This window comes from Sciurus carolinensis, chromosome 11 (assembly GCF_902686445.1).
Source record: "Sciurus carolinensis chromosome 11, mSciCar1.2, whole genome shotgun sequence".
Classification (NCBI taxonomy): domain Eukaryota; kingdom Metazoa; phylum Chordata; class Mammalia; order Rodentia; family Sciuridae; genus Sciurus; species Sciurus carolinensis.
In genome coordinates, this window is record NC_062223.1 from 12321915 (window position 1) to 12339195 (window position 17281).

Here is a 17281-nt window from a genome sequence, read left to right on the forward strand (position 1 = left end):
GGGGCCTCGGCAGGAAGTCCCGCCTCGGAGGCGGAAGCGGCCGGCCCACCATGGCGGCTCCTTCACGGTGGCCTCAAGGGCTGCTTGTGGCCCTGCGGTTCCTGCCCGCGCGCCGCGCTCTGCACGACGCGACCCCAGCGCGAGACGTGCTGCTCTTCGAGCATCAGCGGGGTCGCTTCTTCGCCGTCCTCGGGCTCTTCTGCGCCGGCCAGGGCATCTTCTGGGCCTCCCTGGCCGTGGCAGCTTGGTCTGCACCCCCGGCTCGGGCGCGACCCCTTGATGCAGAGGCCCCAGATCGCGGCCGTTTGGACCTGCGCGCTGTGCTCTGGCGCTACGGGCTGGCGGTCGGCTGCGGTGCCATCGGTAAGGCGCGGTGGTGGGCTCACGGCTCAGGCGAGGGGAGGTCGGGGTTCCAGTCTTCCCAGATGAGCACAAGGGGCGCTGCCTCACCGCGGCGCGCAACTCTGCAGCCCTGGGTGGCACGCCCTCTCAGAACTGTACTTTCTCTCAAGCCCTTTTTCTAACTTATGAGATGTCCATCCCCGTTTTAAAAGTTTGTTGGGTGGGAAAAACCTACAATTCTAGAACACAAGAGGAACTCAAACATGTTACTATCACACTCATTTCTTTTACTCAAAGGGAAAGGGCTGGTGTGTAGCCTTCCGGTGAACACACCTCACACCACGCTGCTCTTCTGTAGGGACCCTGGTACTGGGTGCTGGCCTTCTCTTCTCTCTCCGATCTGTGCGTTCAGTGATACTTCGAGCAGGAGGGCAGCAGGTGACCCTGACCACTCATGCCCCTTTTGGCTTGGGGGCCCATTTCACCGTCCCCTTGAACCAGGTATCCTGCATGGCCCACCGAGGAGAAGTCCCTGCCATGCTGCCTCTGAAGGTCAAAGGCCGTCGCTTCTATTTCCTCTTGGACAAAGCTGGACACTTCCCCAATGCTCAGCTCTTTGACAACACTGTGGGTGCCTACCGGAGCTTGTGAAGAAACCACCTTGGGTCATTCACCCCCTCCTAGAGGGAGATTTAGAAAAAAGGAAAAAAACAAAACAACCTTATGGATGGGGTGACAACAGGGTCCCGAAAGGGAACCTAAAATTCAACAGTAACAATTAAAAGAGGAGTTGTCCAAAGGGAATCTGCCCGATCCATGCCTGTTTAGCCTTCACTCCTTCCTACCACCTACTTGTTTTAATATCAAGAACACAATGCCAAGATGAAGAAAGTAATGTAATATTTTGGTACAAAACAGCTATAGGAAGAAGGTGGAGAGGGGCCTGTTACCTTTCCCTCCTGGAGGGAAAACTGAGGCTTTCAGCACAAACAGGGCTGTGTGGGGACAAGAGGATTACAGGCACTTGGGCACAAAGTCTTTGGCTGCAGAATGCACTCTGGTTACTCTTCAGGAATGGGATGCGCGTGGCCCAACAAGAACATCTGTCTCAGAGCTCCACTCAGGGTCTCCCCTCTCCAGAGGCCGGTATGGGGTGGCTTCGGACTTCCACTGCATGACCTGGAGCACCAAGACCACACACCACAACACCAGATTCACCCATGAAGAGGTCTGCGGGAGACAGAACAGGAATGTGAGGAGTCATTCCATCTCAGATCCAGTCCTTCCACCCCCACACCAGTCTGCCAGGCTGACAAGCCCCTCAGCTCCTCTTAGCTTGTCAGTGGTGGGCCAAGCTTATGTCCATTGGCGAGCACCCTTATAGCTACTTGTATGAATCTTTCAGTGTGTCTCTGGGTCTCACTTCAGCATTGTGTAGGTTGGAGTAAAACTGCAAAGCTGTTCCAGGGGGTGTCCATGGGATTTTCTGAGCTTCAGAGCAGCTGTGAGGTCAAAGAGACAGTTATGAGAAAAGAAGGGAGATATACCCTAAGCACACCTGTACCCATGTGTCCTTTAAGGTGGAGAGCAACAGACAGGGTTAAAATGAGAGGTTACAGGACTTACCCTCTGCAGCCAGGCTTTCCTCTCTCCCTCCCCCATTACCTAATTGTACTGTTTAGGGAGATGATGGAATTGCAGAAAGATCTGGTGCCAAATCGAAGGATACAGGCAGACACTAAGACCAGGAAGACGGCTATAGCTGAGATGGCCAGTGCAACGCGGAGCCCTATGAGACCTCTGGGGGAGAGAACAAACTTCGTGATTGAGATAAGCTTCAACCCACCTCAGCCCCTGGTCCCTGGGGTGGGGCATTCACCTTTGTGAGTCCTCGATGCAGCTGCTGTAGACCCAGAAGAGCAGAAGCAGGAGGCAGTAGAGGGCCAGGAAGCCAGAAGCCCCAGCCACAAAGTAGCAGAGGGATGGGGCCGCGGGATGGGATAAGGCCAGGGTGGAGCCATTCAGGGCGGTCACACCATACAACGGACAGCTACCCCTGAAGGAGCCCTGTGGAGAGAAGCTGCTAATTCTCAGATTTCAGTCAGTGCCTCAGGATGCAGGTTCCCGGCAGGTGTTAGGAATAACTAGGCCAGGGCCACAACAGAAGTTAGGTGTGCATTGTTAGTTCCTATTTTTGGGAAACTGACAGCCTGTCTGGGAACCAAAACCCGCAGTGGCCAGAATGATCAGGAAGTAGGCAGTGGTTATAGAACACAAAGAGCTTCAGAAGTCTCACAAATTTTGGTTGAACTTCGTGCAGAAATCCTAGAGTAAGCCCAAACCTTGTGTATCTTCAACTAGTACCTCCAATGTTTTCTACTCTGTAGGAGGCACCCTAGTGCCTGCTTTGCAGTGATTTAATATTCCCACGTTAACAAGATTGCCTAGCAGCAGTAGACAATTCAAGTTTCACAGGGCTGTTCTGTCACTTAACAGAGTCCCAAGTGTGGCTGCTAGATCATCTTCACTACGCTGCTTCCCTTCTCGGATAGCTCAGCACGAACGGCTGCCGGTCCATCCATGGACGCAGGACCTGGGCTGAGGTCTCAGAACCAGGGGTCACGCGGAGGGAAGCACTGGCTCTAGGTGGTGCGGCACGACGCTCCCGGCGTCCGGTCACTGTCTAGGGAACGCCTCGGTAGGACCCGGCCGGGTCGAGCCAGAGCACGAGCGTCGTTGCATTTCGGCCGCAGACTGGCGGCCCCCGGCCCCCCGCCCGGGCCCGCCCGCGCCCGCCCGCAGCCGCACCTGGGTCCGGGTGAGCGCCGCGGCCGCCACAGCGCCGCACAGGAAGGCGGCGGCGAACAGCGCGAGCTCGACGCGCTGCAGCCAGGGCAGCGCCATGGCGCCCAGGCCCCGGGAGGCAGCGCCGCGGAGCCGGCCGCCCAGCCCCGCCTCGTCCGGCGCGACCCAGGGACGCGGAGCCACCACTTCCGGGCGCGACATTTATTTGGGAGGCGGGGACGGCAGCCTCAGAGCGGCAGGTACAGCGAGTAGTCCGAGAGCGCCCAGCGACGGGCCGGGCGGCCGGTGCGGCCGATCATGGGCAGCTTCTGCACGTAGCGGGAGGCCGGGCCCGGCCCGTAGGGCGCGGGGAAGGCGGTCTGGAAGAGGCGCCCGCGGCAGCGTCGCCCCGCCTGCCGCCCGGCGATGATGAAGCGGAAGTGCGGGGCGCCGCGCGGGGCGAAACGGCTCTTCTGGAAGACGTCGCGCGTGCCGGCGCCCGGGCCCTGCTGCCGGGGCGGACCCCGCGCCCGGTGCACGCGCGGCAGCGGCCTGCCCTCCGGGGGCGCGGGCGCCGAGGCCGACGGGGGCCCGCCGCCGCCCCGCGGGCTCTCGTCGCCCTGCGGGCTGACCACCGCGCTGGCCGTCAGCTGCGGCATTTTCCGCACCGAGTCCGGGGCGGCCGCCGGCTCTTTCTTCTCCCCGGGCGGCCTCGGGGCGGTGGGCGCAGGCTGGCCCGTGCCGAAGCGGATGGCCAAGCTGTCACCGAAGAAGGCGTAGAGCTCCCGGTAGATGTCCGCCAGGGTCACTGAAGGAAAGGGGTCTTCAGGCCCCGCTCCCCCGGGTGGCAGCGGGAGGCCAGACCCAAAGCCTGGCTCCGCACCGCCACCGGAGGGCGACTCCTGCAGGAGAAGGCTGTCCCAAGGCAGGTCCTCGGAGCGCCGGAGTCCCCTGCCGCCTAGGCCGCCCGCGCTGGGCTCTGCTGCCTGCGCCTTCATCTTCAGCAGTCGCTCCACGGCCACCTGTAGGAGCCAGGGACTGCGATGAACCTGAGCCCGTCAGGTACTCCGCAGGAAGCGTGCCGAGCTCATGCCGGGAAGGGAGGTTGGAAGGGGCTGATACTCACCAAAATGGCTCCGTAAACTTTGTGTCCATCTGCTTTGACCTGGGCATTAGATACAGAATAATCATCCAGTACAGCCTGCAGGTTTGTCCAGTAGGTAGACAGGTGTGGGTACAGGACTCTTTCTACTGCCTAGAAAGAAGAAATGCAATAAGCGCTTCTTTGTTGTGTTGCTTACTGCCTTTCAAGTACCCTTTCCTAGGAAAGACCTAATTTTATCTCTGATCCTAGACAGGGCTCAGTTCTCCTATATTCTGATTGGGAGAGTCAACCAACGTTTATTTGGAACCTGCTATATGCCCAAGGCTTTGCTAAGCAATGGGGATTAAGATTTAAGTCAGACAATATGAAGTGACCCCACCATTACTGCCACATTTGCCAGAGGCTAAGACGGCATAAGTTACAATCATTGCTAGCGACACAGATTAAGGGTTTGCAGACTACAGTGAACACAATCATTAGACAAGTTCTGTTCTCATTTAGATGTAAAGTGTAATTTAAACCATCTGCACAAAAACACCAGAGACACAGACTCTATACAATTTTAAATCTTGTAATTAATTTGGGGAAATACAATTAAGACTTCACAGAGGAAATGACATTTGTTGGATAAGGCACATTTTGGTCATGTGTGCACAGCATGAATATTTGAAGATGTTGACAAAACTCAAAATTCCTAGAAAAACTATAACTTACTGCTGACTCACAAGAAATATGAAAGTTAAAATATTTGAAAGACATTGAAACAGTGGTTATGTTACAAAGAAAACCATGCCAAAATTTACAAAGGTCTACCCAAAAAAAAGTAAAAAAAGGTTATCTCAATTTATAAAAACAAATATTTAAAAAACTAATCTTTGCTGCTTCATTCTGTGTGGCCAATACAATCCTGATGCTAAACCTGGACAATACATGAGAGAAACATAATTGATTTAACTCAATATAAATACTTTTGCTGGGCATGGTGGCACGTGCCTGTAATCCCAGCAGCTGGGGTGGTTGAGGCAGGAGGATCATGAGTTCAAAGCCAGCAACCTAAGTGAGGCCCTAAGCAACTTGGTGAGACCCTGTCTCAAAATATAAAATAGGGCTGGAGATGTTGCTCAGTGGTTAAGCACCCCTGAATTCAATCCTGGTACCATAATAAGTAGATAAATAGTTTTAAACTTTAGCAAACCCAATAGTATAAACGTTTTGGGTTTTCTTTAAGACTAAACCATGGCCAAGTTGAGTTCATCCTAGAAATGTAACAATAGATATCAAAAAATCCAGTTGGTGTGGTGGTGTGCACCTATAGTCCCAGCTGCTCAGGTGGATGAAGGAGGATGATCACTTGAGCACAGGAGTTCAGTGCCAGCCAGCCTGAACATATGGTGAGACTCCATCTCAAAAATACAACAAAACAACAAAAATTAGGGTTTAGCTCAATGGTGGAGAACTTGCCTAACATGCCTGAGGCCCTGGGCTCCATCCCCAGTACTGGGAGAAAAAATATATATCCATAATCACAATGGCAGATAAAAGCAGAAAAATCTTAGGATCATTTGAAAAGCAGCACAGAGCCAGGTGCCGTGACAATCCTATAAACTCACCTACTCAAGAGACTGAGGCAGGAGGATCACAGTTGCCTCAGCAACTTAGCGAGGCCCTAAGAAACTCAGTGAGACTCTGTCTAAATAAAATACAAAAAGTGGGTGGGGATGTGCCTTAGTGATTAATGCCCCGGAGTTCAATCCTTGTTACCAAAACTAAATAAATAAGAGCGGGGGCTGGGGTTGTAGCTCAGTGGTAGTGCTTGTCAAGCACATGTGAGTCCCTGGGTTTGATTCCCAGCACCACATAAAAATAATAAAATAAAGGTATAAAAAAGAAAAAAATAAATAAAGAATACCTAATTAGAACAAATAAAAAATAAAAAACAAATAAATAAAAATTAAAAAGAGCTGGGCACAGTGTGGCATACCTGTAATCCCAGTAACTTGGGAAGTTGAGGCAGGAGAATTGCAAGTTGAAGACCAACCTCAGCAACTAGTGAGTCCCTATCTCATTTAAAAAAAAAAAAAAAAAAAAAAGATCCCCAATACCGCCCTCCCCCAAAAAAAGTTATTTTCTTACAGCAATAGTCAGAAACCTATCTGCATCTTTGGGAGATGGTACTGGGGATTGATCCCAGGAGCCCTCTATCCCCAACCTTTTTGTTATTTATTTATATAATTTATTTTGGTGTTGGGGACTGACCCCAGAGCTGCTTTACATCTGAGCCCTTTTTATTTTTTATTTTGACACAGGGCCTCATTAGGTTGCTTATGGCCTTAGTAAATTGCTAGGCCTGGTCTCAATCTTGCAGTCCTCTTGCCTCAGCCTCCTGAGTTGCTGGGATTATGGGTACAAAAATAACATTTCTTAACTGAAAAAAGAAATTTAGAAAAAGCACCCCATAAAAGTTCAATATTAATAATAAAACTAAGAACATATAATAATTTTACTAATCTGAGAATATGTAATACATATACACAGTAAAAATTACCCTAAGTGGGAAAGTTTATCAGCACTTTTTTTTTTCCTTGGTACTGGTGATTGAATCCAGGGTGCTTAAACACTGAGCCATATCCCTGGCCCTTTTTTGTATTTTATTTAGAGACAGGGTCTCACTAAGCTGCTGAGGCTGGCTTTGAACATGAGGTCCTCCTGCCTCAGCCTCCCAACCTATTGGGATTACAGGCATTCGCTAGCGCCTGGCTAGCACTTTTTTTTTTTTTTTTCCAACAAGGTGCTGAGAATTGAATCTAGGGCTTCATGCATGCTAGGCAAGCTCACTACCATTGAGTTACACACCCTACCACTTCTTTGAAAATTGGAAATGACAAAATTACCTTACACAAAAACAGTACTAGTAATCCTTGCAATAAATTTTAAAAAGCATCACAATTAGAAAAGAAAGCTGCCATCATTTGCACACATCGTCATCTACATTAAAACCCCAAAAGAATTTTCAGTGATAGTTTAGGAAAATAGATGGATCAATACACAAAAAGTCAACTGCATTTCTGTATACCAACAAAAACCAAAACCATGAGGACACCATTCATTGCAGCAGCATCAAGGACAGCAAGGATCTAAGAATAAATGTAATAAAAGAGGCTGGGAATGCAGCTTAGTGGTAGAACACTTGCTGCCTAACAAGCTCATCTGATCCCCAGCATGAAAAAATATATTTATGTGGGAGGAGGGGGAGTATCCTTAGAGAAATTATGAAAGCACCCTAAGACTGAAAACCTTAAAAAAAATAAGGAAATACATTTCCATGGTCAAGACAACTTAATGATGTCACTTTTCTCCAAAACTAATATTTTCTGTATAATTCCAAGAAAAATCTCCACAGCAGCAAACAATTATTCCAAGAATGCAAAAATGGCTCAGTATAAAAACCCACTAATAGGGGCTGCAAATTAGTGCAGCCATTCTGGAAAGCAGTGTGGAGATCCTTAGAAAAATTGGAATGGAACCACCATTTGACCCAGCTATCCCACTCCTCAGCCTATACCCAAGGACTTAAAATCAGCATACTACAGAGATACAGCCACATCAATGTTCATGGCTGCTCAATTCACAATAGCCAGACTGTGGAACCAACCTAGATGTCCTTCAATTGATGAATGGATAAAGAAACTGTGGTATATATATACAATGGAATATTACTCAGCTATAAAGAATAATAAAATTATGGCATTTGCAGGCAAATGGATGAAATTAGAGAATATCATGCTAAGTGAGATAAGCCAATCTCAAAAATCCAAAAGACGAATGATCTCACTGATAAGCGGATGATGACCCATAATGGGGGGTGGAAGGGGGGCAAGAATGGAGGAAGGAGGGACTGTATGGAGGGAAAAGTGGGGTGGGAGGAATGGGGGGGAAAGGAAAAAAATAACAGAATGAATCAAACCTCATTACCCTATGTGAATGTATGATTACGCAAATGGTATGCTGTTACTCCATGTACAAACAGAAACAACATGTATCCCATTTGTTTACAATAAAAATAAATTTAAAAAAAAAAAAACACTAATATACCTGTCATATTAACAGAACTAAGCCACAAAATCATTTGGTAATCTCTATAGAGATGCTAAAAAGATTTGACAACATTCAATAGCTATTCATATTTAAAATACTCAATACAAGAGAACTGAGATTATTTCTAAATGGGCAGGAATTTATAATATGAGGTTATATAAACATCTGCCACAAAGGACTTTTGAAGGGATAAAACATTTATATGCAGAAAGTCAAACTAAGTCTGGCTTAAGGCAAGAACTCAATACATAGCAACAGCAAGCATATATCCTTTTCATGATAAAAGACACACACCAGTACTATTTTTTCCAACACAATCAGGAACTCTTGTGGCTCTGTGAGAAAGACCAGGGTCCTCACCTTCCAACCAAGAGCATGCAGCCCCACCACAGCCCCATAGTGAGAGCAGAGAGGCCGCACAGGGTCTGCCAGGACCTTCTGCAGGGAAAGCAGGATCTGCTGATAGAGGCCACTTACAAGGTCCCCATGAGTCCTGTGAGAGCAACATTCAGTCACAGAAAGGAATGAGGCACAGCACTACCCAACTGGGTTGACATGGCACACACAGAGACTAGTATTTGCGTGGCACTTGGGGGCATGCTAAGGTAAGTGGACAAGGCTGCCAGGGGTGACTGGCCCAAGGGCTGAAGGAACGATACCTCTGTATATTTGTAGAATCCCAGTGTGCCACAGCACACCAGCTAGGCAGCTCTAAAGAAAGAAGTTCCCATCCTCTAACATACAGTCTCAAACCAGAGGATTCACCCCACCTCCCTACCCCGACCCACTTGAGTGCAGCAATCCCACCCTTTGTTAAGGCCCAGTGGCTACCAGAAGATGTGGCTGAGTAGAAGGGCAGCCCCATCCCGCAGAGTCCAGTGGTCATTCAGGGGGTTGATGGAGGCAGCCAGTGGCTCCAAAACGCAGTAAAGAACACTGCCCACCAGGGAGCGGACATAGGGCCCCAGGCAGAGGTGTGGGTTACGAACCAGGCTCCGTGCTACCTGCAGCAGCCGGTGCAGCTGCTCCAGGTCATGGCTTACAGATTTCACCTGTTGGTAGAGAGGGTGGCTTAGAGGGACACAAGGGAGCAGGCAGGAGCCTACCATTCTGGCAGCACCTTCAGTGAGCCCTACACACTGCTGGGTCATCTCCCTACCCAGACTGGTCACTTACCCCACTGACCACATAAACAAAGTAAGGCAGGAGTGCTGCGATCTTGGAGTTCGTCTGCAGGTCCTGCAGAGCGACCTGAAAGGAAGGGACCAGGATGCACTAAAACTATCACCCCAAGATTAAACTGCCTGGTTCTGGAGAATAGTTAAGCACCATCTTCATGTATTTCTGTGTTAAGTGTTCTTTAATCCAACAATTGTCAATTTAACCTACAGAAACACACTATAATGCAGTCACACACAGCACTGTCTGTAATAATAAAGAAGTGAATAAAACTAAATGGTCAACATTTTTAAATAAGAAAAGCAAGTTGTAAAACCAGATGTTTAATATAATGCCACTTAGGTTTATATTAGAGTAACCATAGTTTATACATTCGGGAAATATGAGTGGAAAAAAGGAACACTCTACTTTGTGTGTTTTTATAGTATATGTACTCCTACAATAAATGTATTGTTATTACTTTTATAGGCAAAATAAATTTATTAGAGTGAGTAAAAGCACCTCAGTCCTGAATCTTTACACCTGGATCTCCCAAACGCCTCTGAAGAAGAATCCTAAATCTAGTAGCCATGAAAACAGACAACAAGAGAGTGAGAAAGGAGCTCAGCCCCCAGGCCCCAGAGCCAGACAACTACACTGTGCCTAGGGAAGAGGAACCAAGCTGTTTTTGTTTTTTTCTTGCAGTGCTGGAATCAAACCCAAGACCTCACATATGCTGGGCAAGTACTATAGCTGAGCTACACCTTCAGCTATGAGGCAAGGAATGAATGGCAGCACTGGTGCTAATTTGGCAAAGGAAATATCTGCAGCCAGACACATAAAAACATGAAGGATATAAAACATTCACATAAAATGGGCAAGGTAGCCCACACCCGTAATCTCAGTAACTGAGGAGGATTGCGAGCCAGCCTCAGCCATCTAGTAAAACCCTGTCTCAAAATACAATGTGCTGGGGCCAGCCATGGTGGCATGCCTGCAATCCCAGTAGTTTGGAAGGATGAGAGGCAGGAGGATCACAGGTTCAAAGCCAGCTTCAACAACTTAGTGAGACCCTGGCTCTAAATAAAATACAAAAAAGGGCTGGGGATGTGGCTCAGTGGCTAAATGCCCCTGAGTTCAATCCCCAGTACCAAATAAATAAATTAAATTAATGGGCTAGGGATGCAGATCAGTGGTAGAACAACTCTTAATATGCCCAAGGCCTTGGGTTTAACTGCCAGTACCACACACACACACAAAAAAGCCATGTGATTGAGCAAACCACCTTCTGTCCAGAGACAGATGAGACTGAACAGACAGATGACACGTGGTGTCCAGCAGGCCCTGTGGAGCCCAGAGGCTAAAGCAGCTTGGGCTGTATGAGGCCCAGGGACCAAGTGCTGCAGAGCAGGCCAGGCACACAACTCTGGCTTCTTCTATTGGCTCTTCTCTTTTCCTGCCCAAGTCCAGGCAAATAAAGGATGCGATATGGATGCCTCATTTGACCCCAGATCAACAGATACCACAAAGAATGGGCTCTAGAATGAAGATGTGAGGGAGTCCCCCCAGGGCCCTGCCTAGCTAATCATTCCCCAAGGAACAACAAAAGCTACTAGAGGATCAAGGGGTGAGGAGTGACAGGAAGGCTGGCTCACAGCACTATACCCACCCTGAGAACAGCTTCCACCCACATTGGTCAGCTGGTCTGGAGAGGCCAAGAACTAGGTAACTGAAATAATTTCATGGTGATTTAAAAGTCTGACTTGAGCTCCACTTGGACCCATTCACTCACCTTCATCAACTGTGGATCATCCCCTAGCACAGCCCGTGTCACTTGCTGATAGTACTTAAGCAGGTCATCCGTAAGTGAAGAGACCGCACTGGGCACTGCAAGGGGATGGGCAGGAAGTGGTCAGGTGGAGAGCTGGTCCAACCCACCTCTGCCTACTCCCCCCGACACCCACCACTGACACATCCACAAGGAGCCCATTCAAACAGCTACAGCACGGAGACTTCAGCTGTGCTCAGGAGCCTGCTGCACCCTGGCCATGCAGGCTCCACACCTCGGTGCTGTCTGCTGCCTCCTAAGTGCTCTCTGCAGGCATTTCTGCTCAGTCCTCAAGCCCCAAACTGGTAAGTCTCAAGCTGCGTGGAGCTCTGTTAGCATATGCCGAAGTAGCATTTCTACCTTGCCCAGTTTATGTGAATGTTTTATATCCTTCATGAGATGCCTCCCCTTAGAGACCCCCAGCTTGCTGCCCAGATTTCTGTTCTGGCCTACAACACACTGCATCATGACTGGTTACAGGTCTGGGATCCCACCTCCAACTCTGAGCAAGTACTGGTCCCTGCGCAGAACACAGTACAAGGTAGACATCACAAAATGCTTGTCAGATGCAGGTACTAAGGCACACAGGCCCTACCCTCAGCCCCTAAAAGAGGAAAGTTCTGCTAGAGGTCCTATCCCCCATGCTATCCCTTACCTGATCCTTGAGGTGCCAGGTTCCCTTTGCCATCCAGGTAGGAAACATGAACTAGACCCAAGTCAGAGATGTATTAGGCTGGAATTTTCCCACTCAACACACCATCTACCCCTCCAAATTCTGCCCCATCCACCACCAGCCCAATACCACTGTTGACCACCCAGCTGCTGTCCCCACCCCATGCAGGACCCCAGCAGCCACCTCTGACAGCTGTTTCTGCACAGCCTTTGGGGATGTTGGTAGCCAGAGCCAGCTCCACCAGGTTCACCTCCCGGTCCTCTGGAAAGTAGAGTTCACCCTCCCTGGCAGGGCGCAGAGGCAATGCCTCCTGGGACCCATAACCACACACAGCCTGGAAAAGGAAAAGGGATTAGAGAGCAGCCTGAATCTAGGGAAGGAAGAGATGCCACAAGCAGGCTCTACTGCCTAGAACAGGGAGCCTATGTCTGAGAGAAGTCCAGAGGTCCCAAGAGAAGTAGAAGTCTGGGACTCAAAGCCACTGCTGGGCATTTGGCTGGAGCATCCACAGCTTGCTGGATCACGAGGTAAACAAAGCCCCTCCTCACATAACTGTAGAGGTTCTGAGTCCCACCCCTGAGCTGCTAGACCTCCTTATTTGTACTTACCCAACTCTGAACACTCACTACCTCTCCTAACCACACTCATCTCTCACAGCCCTGCCCAGAACAACTACACACAGACATGCTAACGCCACACGACTGCTCAGGTTCCCCCTTACCCAGAATGCCTTGTTTTCCTTCAGGATTACACTAAACCAAGTCCAAGTTCTTTGCCCTACTTGAGGCTTAGCTCGAGTCCCACCTCTTCCAATAAGCCTTCCCTACCCTCGAGGTCCCCACTGGCCTCCTCACCACTCTGTTCAGAACTTATACCCCTATGGCCTAAACCCAGCACCTGGCATCTGTCCTGCTGTCCCAGTGTTTGGTCTTCATGTCTCATCACATCGCTAACCTGAGCTGAACATGGACATGAGTTCATTCTTGTGCTACCTGAGCCCTCTGTGGCCTGCACCCCACTCACCTCCACACTGCTCCACCTGAGGGCCCTGTTGAAATCCTCCACTGTCAGCTTCCGCCGTTTGGTGTGCTTCATGAACTGAGAGCTATTCTAGGAGGGGAGAAACAGAAGCTGTCAGGAGACAGGGAGTAGCAGGTGTAGTCCAAGCAAAATGGACTACACTGGGGAGGAGGCAAAGGGGACACACCAGTGACAGAGTCTTCATTCCAGTTCAGCTCTTACTCAAACAACCCCTCCGGAGTCACGTCTCACATGTAAAATGTGACAATGCAGCCAACCTACCTGGCCAGAGGGGCTGTTGTGAGGAGTACAAGAAAATGTCTGATGAGCACTTCATCTGCTGGCAGCCTGGCTGGCTAGACAGGAGCTTAGTCGAGGTATGACCACCTCCATGCGCTCAAAGCACAGTGAGGTGCCCAACATGCACTTGCTAAGTGAATCAGTGTGGGAGGAGGTGAGGAAGAAACAGAGAGCAGGGTGTTAGGTCCTGAGGGAAGCACCTGTGTGGCTTCTCTGAGACGGTAGCACACATCCTCAGCGAGAAGAGCTGCCACTTCATCACTCAACTCCAGACCTGTGCTCTCTGCCATGAGCCGGACTGACTCCCGAGGAATCTCCACAAAGCGCCGCTCTTCTCGCTCTGACATGGCCCCGGTGGAGCTGGGTGTAGAGACAGAAGGTTTGAAATGCTACCCTCAGCATCCCTGGGCATCTAGGAGCACAGGTCGAGACCCTCTCAACCAATCCCCGAACAGAGGGATCAGATACCTAGGTGAGGAAAATGAGTTTCAGGGAAGAAAACAGGCTGGGCAGTGAGCAGACAATGGGGAAGCTAGAGAAAAGTGCCTGCCTCTTCGGTTCACAGAGCTGAGTCCCCATTGTACCCTGCCACTTACTATATGAATGTGGCCAAGAACTTCATCGTCTGAACATGGTATTCTAAACAGGGGCAATAATCTCTACCCATTGCTGTGAAGATAAAATGAATGATATCTGAGAAAATCAGGAACTAGAACACTACTCCAGAGCTGGGGGGGAGCTTAGTGGTTGAACACCTGCCTAGCATGCAAAAGGCCCTAGGTTCCACCCCTAGCACAAGAAAAAAGAACCAGCACCACAAAGGGAACACTACACCAACAAAAAAATGTCATCACCATTAACTACAAACAAAAATTTCATGCCCTTTTTTCATTCTTACTACAAGCACCATCAACTAATTTTTGATGAAAAGACTTTAATCCTCACACTGCATTGCTAAAAAATCTCTGTAATGTTCCCACATTGCTTATGAAAAAGAGGCCAAAATCCCTGGTTTGACATATTACTTTTGGTCCCAAATGTTCACATTTGTTCACACTGATCCCTCTTCCAGTAAAACCAGCCTAGTGTCTTCCCACCTTGCCTCATGATCGTCTACCTGGCCTTCGCTCAGACTGGTTTCTCCCCACTCTCCGTTCCCTCCCTCTCCTTTTGGTAAGGCACATCCAGTCTCTCAGATCTTCTGTACCATATGCCATCAGGGCGTGCTAGGCTTTTAGAGGCTGGGCTTTTTGCCCATGTGTCTGGTCTTCCCCAGTCTGGCTGCAAGGCCCAAATGCAGGAACCTGCTCTGTTCACAGGATATGGCAGAATAAGAATCTAACAAAAACAGAACTGATGGCCGACTCCAACGATGCGCACTGCAGCTGGAAGGTAGGACCACGCACAAATCAAAGTGAGACCACAGCACCATAGGCAGCAAAGTCCAGTTCCAAGACGACCCACCCAGACACTGCTCCCACTACTCTCTTGGGGGACTCTTGTTCTTTATCCCTAAATGCGACAAGCTTCCTACTTGACTTTCACAGCTCTCCTCCTGATGGCTCCCAACAGCTTTTTTTTTTTTTTTTTTTTGGTACCAGGGGATTGAACTCAGAGACACTCAATCACTGAGCCACATCCCCAGCCCTATTTTGTACTTTATTTAGAGACAGGGTCTCACTGAGTTGCTTAGTGCCTTGCTGTTGATGAGACTGGCTTTTGAACTTGAGATTCTCCTGTTTCAGCCTCCAGAGCTGCTGGGATTACAGGCGTGGGCCACCATGCCCAGCTCCCACTTGCTTTTGAAATAAAGAAAATATCTGGGCCATGCCCCAGAGGCTGCATATAACTGCCTACACTTATTAAAGTTTTCTCTCCTGTGTTCTATCCCCCTTTCACTTCCTCAGAACACCTGATTTCAAGAGCTTTACATTGTTTCTTCTGCTTGAAACTCTGATTGTCTTCCTCCCTGATTTCTTTCACTAGTGAATTCCTACTTAGTACTTAGAATCAGTTCAAATGTCACTTTCCCAGATTGCCTAAATGTTCCTGTACTCTGCCTTTGAGGCAGTTTTAGAAGTTTGTAGAACCGGGCACAGTGGCTCACACCTGTAACCCCAGTGGCTGGGGAGGCTAAGGCAGGAGGATTGCAAGTTCAAAGTCAGCCTCAGCAATTTAGTGAGGCTCTAAGCAACTCAGCTAGAACTTTTCTCTATATTAAAAATAAAAAGGGTTGGAAGTGTGGCTCAATGGTTACGTGCCCTGGGTTCAATCCCTGTACGCCTCCGCACCCCCAAAAGTTTGTAGACATTTGTGTGACTTTTTAATTAACACCTACCTACCCACTGGACTATATAAGCTCCATGGCAGCAAGGATCACATCTGTTTGCTCACCTTTGCATCCCCAGTATCCAGCAGTGTCACCACATACTAGGTCCCCAATAAACACTTGCTGAAAGAAGGAAGAAAGAATGGCTATTTTACTAAGCATATAAATTGCCTGAGGAACTTGGCCTCATTATTAGATCACCTTATTGGATCTTCATTTATAATGACAAGTTTATACCTTTTGTCATTTCACAGCCAAGGTAATCAAATCGGAGAGAGATCCAGGTTACATGACTGGTCCAAGAAGACCCAGGGAGCGCTAAGTAGGGAGCAGGGATTCACACCCTTTCTCTAATCATTCCACCGCACTGCACTCTGGCGCAGCCAGCTTGTGCGGGAAGGAGGCCCGGATTAGCAGCCCAAAGAAAGTGGCGTTGCAGACCCACCGCTCGGTGGCCCTCGACTCTCCCATCGGGGTCCCGATCTGCGGAACGGGAGCACTAGTCTTGCCGTGGCGGAAGTTTCCTACGATGCTCCTACTAGGACCCGCAAGGTCCGGCCTGTGACCAAGGGCTTTCGCGCCTCGGCTCCTCTCCCGCACACCCTCAGCCTCGGGTTACTCTGGCAGGAGGCGGGGGAACTGACCTCTGCGGTCCTGCAGGTCCCGTCCTCCCACCCAGCTGGGCTCAGCCGCGACGCAGAAGGCGTGGGGTGGGGTAGAGGAGGTCAGGGTTCACGGAACTTGGGTCACGTGCGCAGCGAAGTGGGCGGGCCCCCGCAGAGCGGGCTCCGAGGGCCGTGAGGGAGCGGCCCGCGGAGCGACGGGGAGCCCTGGGGCTCGGCCCGGCCTGCTCACCTGAGGGCTTCCGCGCGGCGAGGGCAGCCAGCGAGGCTACGGCGGCGGCGGCTGCAGCTCCCGCTCACCCAGCTCGCACTAATTCCCTCTCTCCGCGCCCAGGCACCACCCTCCACGAGCCCAGCCAATCGCCGGCCGCCTCGAGAAGTTCCCGCCCTCCGGGAGCTTTCCCGCCACGTGATTAGCCAGTGAGAACGCGCGGCGCCGACTCTGGGCGCCGGGGATCACGTGATGCTGAAGGCTCTAGCTTCTTAAAGCAACAGCTCTGCGAGTTTGCGAGGCAGGCGTGTGTGATTTGGCTTACGTTTAATAAACATGTTCTCTAATCCCAGCTACTCCGGAGGCTGAGGCAGGAAGATCGCAAGTGCAAGACTGAAGTGAGCCTCAGCAGCTTTGTGAGACCCTGTCTCAAAACTGGGATTGGGGATGTAGCTCAGTGGTAGAGCATCCGTGAGTCCAATGCCCAGTACCAAAAAAAAAAAAGTATTCTTGAGGAAAAGCATTTCCAGTCCCTTAATTTTTTTTCTGTTGCCCAATTTCTGACCACTTGCAATTTCGCGACTGTAGTAAAAAAATTTCAGACTTAGTTTTCCTGCTTAAGCTACCTCTCCAACATCACCCAACCTGCCTCTTCCCCTTCCTGAAAGTGGGACTTCCAGCAGCTGTTCTCTGCGGGCAAAAGAAACTTTTGACAGGACCAAACGCCTGGTACAAGCTTTGAATTCTGTCCAGTGAGCCAAATATAAGCCCTCCCCTGCCTCCATACTTCTTGACCACTTTATAGGAACATAC

The 17281-nt window shown here is 49.8% G+C and overlaps 3 protein-coding genes across 7 annotated transcripts; 1 reads left to right on the forward strand and 2 right to left on the reverse strand.

The window, feature by feature from the left end:
* Positions 1 to 31: 31 nt before the first annotated feature.
* On the forward strand, positions 32 to 6102 carry Tmem223 (transmembrane protein 223). Its single transcript, XM_047516732.1, has 2 exons — positions 32 to 363; positions 701 to 6102. The coding sequence occupies exons 1-2, from the start codon at positions 51 to 53 to the stop codon at positions 991 to 993; spliced, it is 606 nt and encodes a 201-aa protein (XP_047372688.1). The 5' UTR covers positions 32 to 50; the 3' UTR covers positions 994 to 6102.
* Tmem179b (transmembrane protein 179B) lies at positions 640 to 3351 on the reverse strand. Of its 3 annotated transcripts, XR_007103913.1 has the most exons (6): positions 3151 to 3283; positions 2222 to 2409; positions 2008 to 2142; positions 1766 to 1844; positions 1293 to 1572; positions 640 to 1022 (listed from the first exon to the last, which is right to left on the reverse strand). XR_007103913.1 is itself a non-coding variant. In XM_047516731.1 (5 exons), exons 1-5 carry the CDS (start codon positions 3244 to 3246, stop codon positions 1411 to 1413), a joined length of 660 nt encoding a protein of 219 aa, XP_047372687.1. In that variant the 5' UTR covers positions 3247 to 3283; the 3' UTR covers positions 1221 to 1410. The 3 variants fall into 3 exon arrangements, 1 of the variants encoding a protein (XP_047372687.1); XM_047516731.1 differs by lacking the exon at positions 640 to 1022 and having other exon boundaries at positions 1221 to 1572; XR_007103914.1 differs by lacking the exon at positions 640 to 1022 and having other exon boundaries at positions 1523 to 1572; positions 1969 to 2142; positions 3151 to 3351.
* Taf6l (TATA-box binding protein associated factor 6 like) lies at positions 3361 to 16629 on the reverse strand. 3 transcript variants are annotated; one of them, XM_047516729.1, is made up of 12 exons: positions 16490 to 16629; positions 15700 to 15757; positions 13506 to 13665; positions 13009 to 13095; positions 12169 to 12319; positions 11968 to 12018; positions 11277 to 11371; positions 9503 to 9577; positions 9158 to 9378; positions 8687 to 8819; positions 4253 to 4381; positions 3361 to 4148 (listed from the first exon to the last, which is right to left on the reverse strand). In XM_047516729.1, exons 2-12 carry the CDS (start codon positions 15705 to 15707, stop codon positions 3375 to 3377), a joined length of 1884 nt encoding a protein of 627 aa, XP_047372685.1. In that variant the 5' UTR covers positions 15708 to 15757; positions 16490 to 16629; the 3' UTR covers positions 3361 to 3374. The 3 variants fall into 3 exon arrangements, with proteins under 3 accessions (XP_047372685.1, XP_047372684.1, XP_047372686.1); XM_047516728.1 differs by lacking the exon at positions 16490 to 16629 and adding an exon at positions 16279 to 16457; XM_047516730.1 differs by lacking the exon at positions 16490 to 16629 and adding an exon at positions 15872 to 16264.
* Positions 16630 to 17281: the final 652 nt, after the last annotated feature.

Excerpts from the sequence above, each read along its gene's own strand:
- Taf6l (XM_047516729.1), bottom strand. Across the intron at positions 13,096-13,505 it reads GTCTCAGAGAAGCCACACAG|AATAGCTCTCAGTTCATGAA; the intron begins GTGCTTCCCTCA and ends CTCCCCTCCTAG. Across the intron at positions 4,149-4,252 it reads AAGTTTACGGAGCCATTTTG|GTGGCCGTGGAGCGACTGCT; the intron begins GTGAGTATCAGC and ends TGGCTCCTACAG.
- Tmem179b (XM_047516731.1), bottom strand. The coding sequence starts at position 3,246 with ATGGCGCTGCCCTGGCTGCAGCGCGTCGAGCTCGCGCTGTTCGCCGCC. Across the intron at positions 2,143-2,221 it reads TGCATCGAGGACTCACAAAG|AGGTCTCATAGGGCTCCGCG; the intron begins GTGAATGCCCCA and ends TCTCTCCCCCAG. Across the intron at positions 1,573-1,765 it reads CCAACCTACACAATGCTGAA|ACCTCTTCATGGGTGAATCT; the intron begins GTGAGACCCAGA and ends TGTCTCCCGCAG.
- Tmem223 (XM_047516732.1), top strand. The coding sequence starts at position 51 with ATGGCGGCTCCTTCACGGTGGCCTCAAGGGCTGCTTGTGGCCCTGCGG. Across the intron at positions 364-700 it reads GGTCGGCTGCGGTGCCATCG|GGACCCTGGTACTGGGTGCT; the intron begins GTAAGGCGCGGT and ends GCTCTTCTGTAG.